This window comes from Haliotis rubra, unplaced genomic scaffold (assembly GCF_003918875.1).
Source record: "Haliotis rubra isolate DU_JTF1 unplaced genomic scaffold, ASM391887v1 Scf1358, whole genome shotgun sequence".
Classification (NCBI taxonomy): domain Eukaryota; kingdom Metazoa; phylum Mollusca; class Gastropoda; order Lepetellida; family Haliotidae; genus Haliotis; species Haliotis rubra.
This window is the reverse complement of record NW_025765290.1, coordinates 88,810-97,507: the sequence shown is the minus strand read 5'-3', so window position 1 is coordinate 97,507 and position 8,698 is coordinate 88,810. Positions and strand designations below refer to the sequence as shown.

Genomic DNA, 8,698 nt, shown 5'->3' with positions numbered 1-8,698 from the left:
CCCACAGCTCCATTGTAGAGTTTCCATTCCACCAGTCTCGACATTCTCCCTCGATTCTGATGTCCTTCAGAATGATGTCATGGACTTCAAACTCATGGCCGGACACCGTGAAGACGGCGGCATTAGGCTGAAGGTGACAGTTATCTCCCTTTGTAAGCACACCAGTCCATGTGTATGATGTCTACGTCGGAGACACGGATACCATGGACTTTCCTGGCCGTCCACCAACCCATCTGGAAGATAGCACCGAACTGCATCTGCCACACCACTGTTCGTCTGATGGTCAAGCCCGTATGGAACAGCTGCAATGGATGATGCTCTGGTAATACCGTGTAACTCATCTCAAATCTAAAATAGACAAAATTGTTAACACTGCAAGTAAAATCGCTGGAGTCAGATTTGAATGTTTATCATCAATATATGAGCGGCAAATCGTGAATCAAGCTGTCAAAATCATATCTGACCGTACTCACTACTTAAATTCGAATACAACCTTCTCCCTTCAGGCCGCCGCTACAAAGTTCCAATTGTGAAAACTAAGAGAGCCCGTACATCCTTTATTCCAAGTACCATATCTCTCTTAAACCAATGTGAAGATGCCTAATCAAAGAATTTATGTAAATATGTTTGGTATCTCTAATGTGACAGTAGCTCTGGTGATGTAACACAAATTCCTGAAAAGGCATTAAAGTATTATTATATTCTATTCTATTCTATTCTATTCTATTCTATTCTACATTGTTATGAAATACATTGGTATCAACAATACTGCTTAACAATTTAGATAATCATGGTTCATTACCTTCAATGATTCCGATCATTTAGTGACATATGGTTTATCTGTAACTTGTGCTGTAACTTATACACATACCTTGATTGAGTCATCATTCGCCATAACGAAACTGTCCTCCACTAAACCGTCCTCGCCAACGTCAAATCCGTCAGAGTTGATGGTCCAGCCTGCTACAAATTTGACGTTTCTGACAACGTTGCTGTTTCCATAGTAGTAGTTTCCATGTAGTAATATTCTTCAGGGTCAACAACAGTGATGCCTTCCAGTGTGTGATGATCACCTTTTTCATATTAACCAGAGCCCATTGGAAGTCTGGATCGTGAAACTTGTACATTGCGCCTGATAGGACTCCTCTCCCGTGTATTTTACTCCCTGGTTTCCCGTTGTCCTGAAACCACCTTGGACATAAGCTCCAGGTGCCAGATAGACTTCCTTGATGTGCCCATCCAGAACCTTCTGGCCATGGAGGTTGTGCACGCCTACATCGTAGTACAGAAACCGACGGGTCATGCCTGGATGGGATGGATGTTTCTGGTGGGTCAGCGAAAACCAACAGTTTGTCCTTTATGTCGGCCTTGTTGCTTCCATAGTCGTAGTCAAACTCCACAGACATTAACTTCGTGTTTGCTGTTACAGTGAACAGGGCAACCTTAGTTCCCGATCGGTGACACTTGAAGCCATAACTCTTTGGTCGAATGAGACAGTTGCGGAAGTCCTTGTGGGTGTGCACTTCAACAGCGACAGCGGCTCCAGAAAAGGAAAACGACGTCCACGACACAGATCGTCCTGGCTGGACCTTCAGTAACTTCCCGAATACTGGACCCTGCTGTCGGAAGTGGAGATGTACGTGAAGCTCCGTTCTTTGGCACCACCTTGACTGACGTAAATGTTGAACTTGTCAGACGCCTTCTGTCCTTGTGGATTGGGATAGACTGTCAGGTCGCAGGCCACAAGGGGAACGCTGATTGCTAACGTGAAGAAAAGCACTGCCATTGTGGTGATTGTCGGCCCAGCACTAGATGTAAGTATTCTAGTTTATACAGCCTACTGACCTCTTTGACTATATATCAGATAACCCATGTTTGTTCCAATTGTTATGGCAAACAAATGGCAATGTTATATATATTCGTTTACTGGAAATTCGATAGGGTCGTTTGCTTCAATCATAATTACTGTTTTCATCTTAAAGACAAAATATAGATATTTTTCACTTCAGTCTAATTATGCTATCGGACATGTTTTCTAAACAAATGAGTAAATATAGAACGTCAGCTACAGAGAATGTTTCTAAACAAATAAATATAGAAATCGTCAAATATAGAACATCCCGTATCGTTGATCCGCCTAAACAACATACATGTAGTCGCAGAAACTCAGGATAACAGGAGTCATTGAACTAAACCCTGGAGACAATGAGGCTGTAGACAGAGTTGTTCTGGACGTTCCAAGGGATGTTCACGGTTTTAAAACGGTCGCAGATATAGACAGTTGTCACAGCATTGGGAAGAAGTCACCAGGCCAAGCCCAAAGCAGGGTGGTTGAGTTTGTCAGCTACAGGGACAAGAACAAGGTCATGCGAAACAAACGAGAGCTAGGCACTGTTCATTTATTTATTCTCATATTTCCTCCCACAGAACTATTCAAAGCTGATGATGTAAACCGGAAAATATTAAAGGTACGCTTGAATTACCCTGTATATCTTTATTTGTTTCTCTCAGTATACATGTATATACAAGGATTCAGTATTTAAGAAACATATAGAACTAGAAAATATCTATGACGACACCTTTTGTATAACGGTATTTCTTCCTAAAACATCTCTATTTATATGTTCAGCCTAGAGAAAGTAGTCAAGTAAATTGTTGGAGTAGATTTGACAACAGTATTGAATCGGCTTTAGATATTTCTTGTTAGCAATTGTTGATGATTTAAAATGAAAATTGACTTTCTCAACTCTTCATGTAACCGATATCATGGCTGGAAAGACTCGGCGTAACGTCGTAAAAGAACCCACCAGAGTCACACAAACTGCAAGTACACTTTAGATCCAGGTATAAGTTAGTGAGGATATACATGTCAGAAAGTGGTGTGATAGAATTGATAAAACAATAAGCGATCATAAGTGGACATATTATTTATATAGATGTAGACATGTCAATGTCGACTATGAAAGGCAAGTCTTGTGATGGTATTTAAAACAAGCTGAACGCACCTATAGGAAGTACAGGTTAGTTTTCCTTGTTTCACGAGTTGTAATAATGTGGATGAATCATGTGATGCGTTTACGACCGCTTCGATGAGTAGATAAATGTAGAGTCTATGTGCCATCTAAAAATGTGTCTGTGAGAGTGAGTGAGTGAGTGAGTTTAGTTTTACGCAATATTCCAGCTATATGGCGGCGGTCTGTAAATAATCCAGCCTGGACCAGAAAATCCAGTGATCAACAGCATAAGCATCGATCTGCGCAATCAGGAACCGATGACATGTGTCAACTAAGTCAGCGAGCCTGACCAATTCGATCCCGTTAGTCGCCTCTTACGACAAGCATGGGGTGTCTGTAAGACTTAAGGACAAACTATGTAATGGTATAACTGCAACATCAGACGCGAATGTAGGAAAAGGGCCAAAGTATCAAAGAAAGAAATCGATTTTACTTACAAATAGAAAACAGCGTGACAACGTTAGTTACAAGACAAGTTTTCAAACCTTGATGAATATATTTTTAACTTTATGCTGTTATAAAATCTTTATATTGGAAATTGGTTCGCAATATCGTAAATGATTATGGCACGCCGAACAGATTTTATACTCTTAAACGGGTTGGAAACTGCTTTCAGAACGCAGGACGAAATGTAAGCTGTGTTTATTTGATATCATGATATCGCTTCTTCATTTCGAAAGATTTATATTATCTGACACGGTATAACTTTACGCAACTCGAGTAATCTCTTTAACCATCTACAACATTAAGGCATTCAATTGATTCTTTTTTCCTTCAACAATTAAATTGTGGAACAGTCTACCATTAGATGTGGGGAAACTTGAATCTGCTTCAGCATTTAAGGCTCAAATACGATTGATTAAAAACTCTGTGCCTCTTTACTTTTCCTATGGTATTAGAAAATTACAACTGGTCCGGTATGTCAGTATGAGAATGATGAACATTTATCTTTCATAATTTCCACTGTAATTCCACAGAGAGATGCTGTGTTTGCTGGTTTAAATAATATTTTACATAATAGAATACCCTTGCCCCGATGTCATTTAACATAGCAATGCAGGTCCCTCCATCAGTGAGAATCAGAATATGTTCAAATCAGGGGTCGATTTAAGGAAATGAAGTCTACTTGTACCCAGTGCAACCTAAGGAAATCACCTTGTTGCACCAAACAAAACCAGGTTGCACCTAACTGCTTAATAGTCATAAAATCTTATATAATGCTTGAGTTTTGGTAAAGCCGCTTTAGAACAGTATTATAACAATAGGAATATGTAGTTATCTTACTTCCCAAACTTTCATGAACAGCAAGTCCTTCAGTCACTGTCCTACAATAATCAGAGTCACTGTTCCAAGTCAGTTCCTCATCATTCTGTTTTCCACCTGAAGTCTCTGTGTTCTTTGAACATTAAAATATTAACATGCACTGGGGCGCATGTTGATATACATAAGAGGTTGCATTTAGTAGTTTCAGGTCGCGCCAGTGCAAGTTCTAAATGCTTAAATCGAGCCCTGTTTCAAATGTATCCATATGTATGTAAACGACAACAAACTAAACGATTTCTCAGATTGTAATTTCATAGCAAAGTATTACTTTTATTCTTAATTCTGTCTGCTTTTTTTCCATTTTCACACATTCTGTTTATCTATAATGAAAATATACGTAATACTATGTAACTGCTCTGAAAGGAAAAGCTTTTCTAAGTTGGACAACTTGTGTCCAATAGTTTTGTTTCATGAATAGGATATGTTTAAACCGAAACAATAAATTCCACATACGATGCAGTCGTGACATATGTTTTAGAAATAGATACATTTCCAATTATCCAACACATATTGCATAATACTTGATATTCGGGGTTTTATCTCTATAGAATGTAGACACTTATCTTAGTGGCACAAGGTTATGGTTGTTTCTGATTAGACGGGATGGTCACGCGCGTCACCAACTACATATGTAAGTTTTGTTGTCAAAGTCGGCAGTTCCCGCCACAGCATGGTCGGTCTCTGTGTTCTGGTCGTTCTCGTCACCCTCGCCTACGAGGCAGTTGGAAACGTCATTGTGTACCCACATGCCAAGGGTCCGGCGGCTTCCAACAAATTCAAGGTGTATGTGAGTCAAGGCGGAAGGAAACATGAGAGTTTCACGTACATCAGCACATCCGACCAACGTTCCCACGAAGCATCCCATGTCCACCCAGGACGGTCGATGTCCTTCACGTCATTTGCCTTCGCTGGTGGTTCTGTGACGGTGGAAGTTCACACCCAGCGCGACTTCCACAACTGCATCGTCAGACCCAAGAGTTACAACTACCACTGCCGCAGAACGGGAACCAAGGTCGCCCAATTCACCGTGTCAAACACCAAAAAGTGGATGTCCGTAGAATTTGACTACGATTACGGCAGCAGTAACGGAGGCCCCGACATAACTGACAGACTACTTGTGTTCGCAGATCCACCCGAGACACACAAACCAAACAAGAACGACAACTCTGTTCTGTATTATGACGTAGGGCTTCACAACCTGAACGGTCAGAAACAACTGGATTCCCACGTAAAAGAAGTATACTTAGCACCAGGAGCATATGTTCAGGGTGGATTCAAGACCACTGGGAACCAGCCAGTGAAGATCTATGGCAGAGGAATAGTCTCTACTTCTATATACAAGTGGCACGATTCAAGGTTTGAATGGTCAATAATCAACATGGACAAGGGACATTCTCACGTAGTTGAGGGGATCATTATGGTGGATCCTGAGGAATACTTCTACCGTGGACTGAGCGATCACAATACGGTGCGTTATGTGAAGATGGTTGGATCGTGGGCCTTCAACTCCGATGGTGTTGGTATTGGACATGATGGACTGGTGGAGGACTGCTTCATCTGTGCAAACGATGATGCACTGAAGGTTTGGGATTTCTGTTATTCAGACATTTGTTTAATGTTAGGGTTGAACGGTGAATTGTACATGACTCAAATTGTGTCCTAGTATCAAAATAAAATGACGTACAAAAGAAAGTACACACCTGGTGCTTTTGGATTACTTTCTAAAGAGCGACGTAAATGTTTTGAAAAGAGTTTTTACACTTATATATGTCATAGACTTTCCTAATATGTTGCCAAAACACCACAGATATTATGCCCAATTGCGAAGTTGCCAGTCAAAATCACAACACTTTTCAACCAATCCGAAAACACCAGGTGAGTACTTTCTTTTGTACGTCAGTATAGAAAGATCTTATGAACACGCGCTGTGAATATACAATGCCATTTAGAAAGTGGTCAAATGTAATACGTTATATTTGGGATTTAAACTTTCTCAGTAAAAGTATAGCTTCTAGTACTTTTGTTAGGTTCAGTCCCATCCGGGATTAGAACCCACACTCTCAGAGTCAGGCACGTAATTATGGAATCCTGGAAGGGACATTGTCGCGTTGTCGCATTGTCGCGTTGTCGCCCTCTCAAATACAAGCAAAATTAACCAAAACGCGACACGCGACAACGCGACATTTCGCCCATTTGTCGCATTGTCGCGTTTTGAATAATATTATTTTTTATTCCTCCAAAGGGCGACACGCGACATAGCGACAATTTTCAAGGTCAAAATATGTCGCGTTGTCGCGCGTCGCGTTTTAGTGAATTTTTAGGCTTCTTTCACACATCTTAGATAGGGCGACAACAACGCGACATATTTTGACCTTGAAAATTGTCGCTATGTTGCCCTTTGGAGGAATAGAAAAGTATTATTCAAAACGCGACACGCGACATCGCGACAATGCGACAAATGGGCGAAATGTCGCGTTGTCGCGATGTCGCGTGTCGCGTTTTGGTTTATTTTGCCTCACTTTACTTGTTTTTGAGAGGGCGACAATGCGACATAGCGACAATGTCCCTTCTCGGATTCCATACGTAATCACCATCACACAAAGTCAGCCAACTCAGCCACCACGGCTCCCACCAAAAAAAAGTCGGACAACTGGTAATCTTGATCACGAACTTTGTCTACCCGTCTGACAAGTGTAAAGTTACACGGTTCCTACACACAAGCATGAATACGCAATGCCATTTAGAAATATACGTTATTCAGGTATTTAGACACAGATAGATGGTAGAGAACTGTGAGGAACGTTTACACAACAGTAAATAACTCGTCCCTAACAATGACTGGTTAAGTCTCCTTTGTAGTATGGATGAGCAAGGTTTTACGTGGAACACTACTGACGGATGAATAGGGTTCAGGGAACAGCTCCCAGACATGATGAGATGATTCCAAGGAAAAGCACTGTCCGGATGAACAGCCTTCGATGCATTCTTTCAATTACAGCCTATAAACACATGTAATATAGAACACTGTAAATGTTACTTCCCATTTGAGTAATGTATAAACAAAACTGGAACGTGTTTGTTATGTTTAGGTATACACGGACAATATGGTGGCGCAGAGGGTGGTCATCTGGCAGATGCAGAACGGAGCTGTCTTCCAGAACGGCTGGTGGAGCGGCAGAGACATGAAGAAGGTCAGAATCAGCGACATCGACGTCATTCACACCGACTGGTGCACTTTCAAAGGTTCCAACTGCCAGATCAGCGACAACGATGCAGTTTTTGACCTCGCTGGTGACACAAAGCATTTTGCCATGAGTGATGTCGTCTTTACCAACATTAGAGTAGAAGGGTCCTGTCCACGTATCGTGTACTGGAAGATGGCAAACGGGGCATCGGGTACGGCTTCCAACGTCCGCATCGTCAACTTGTCAGTGGAGTCGCAACCTGGCCACGACAGCCTCCACAACGAGATTGCAGGGAATTCTGGAGGAAGGGTCACCAACTGGCAGTTTAACAACTTTAAGATTGGCGGTAAATGCATCTCCAACCCAGGCCAGGCAGACTTTCACATCGATGCCCACACCACCAGCAATATCCAGTTTCATTGTGGAGGATCTATTATAGGATAAATCTCAGAAACGATGCTTATCAGAAACGATGGTTTCAATGCATATTGTTACATTAAAGACCTTATTAAAGCTTGTAAAAAGTGTTAAGTTCGATGATATCTCCAAAATGACGCATCAGTGAAAACTATAATGTCGGATGCAGGTCTCTATCCATACCTCGATCAAATGTTCCAGAGGTGTTTCGTACTGTTGCAACCCGTGGGGCAGGATGCACTACTCACTCTTTTGCAAATACTTAACACACTATTTGATAGTGATTCATAGACACATGTATCAAACAATTCTGTCTGGCGTCCAAAATCACACGCATAACTCAGAACTGTTAAGCTCTAGAAGGCACACTGTTAGCAGAACATATATAATTAAAGTGGTGCACTCTAAACAGGACATATCTTCAAGCAAGTTTTCAATTTTGGAAATTACTTCTGCGTATATTCGAGATGTGCAGCGAGTGAGAGGAGTTTTCACGCAGCTTTTGAATAACACTTTTGTTTTTTGTCAGCTCAATGAAAACCCGAAGTGATTCAGGTCTCACAGCTTTGGTGAAACCATACGCAATGATGTGGTTCAAGATATCTGTACCCGTACTCTCGTGTGAGAGGGGTCGAGGTTGATCGTGGATTGTCCAGGAAAACAGTTCCATATCAAGTAATTCAGATATGTTTTGTTAGTTTTTTACATCTGAGTCGGCTTGTTCTCTCTTTATGTTTCTTTATCTGACTTGGTGTATCT

At 41.3% G+C, this 8,698-nt stretch overlaps 1 protein-coding gene across 1 annotated transcript; it reads left to right on the top strand.

Moving 5' to 3' along the window:
• Positions 1-4,950: 4,950 nt before the first annotated feature.
• LOC124268038 (dextranase-like) lies at positions 4,951-8,046 on the top strand. Its single transcript, XM_046703046.1, has 2 exons — positions 4,951-5,919; positions 7,427-8,046. The coding sequence occupies exons 1-2, from the start codon at positions 5,008-5,010 to the stop codon at positions 7,964-7,966; spliced, it is 1,452 nt and encodes a 483-aa protein (XP_046559002.1). The 5' UTR covers positions 4,951-5,007; the 3' UTR covers positions 7,967-8,046.
• Positions 8,047-8,698: the final 652 nt, after the last annotated feature.

Excerpts from the sequence above, each read along its gene's own strand:
- LOC124268038 (XM_046703046.1), top strand. The coding sequence starts at position 5,008 with ATGGTCGGTCTCTGTGTTCTGGTCGTTCTCGTCACCCTCGCCTACGAG. Across the intron at positions 5,920-7,426 it reads CAAACGATGATGCACTGAAG|GTATACACGGACAATATGGT; the intron begins GTTTGGGATTTC and ends TGTTATGTTTAG.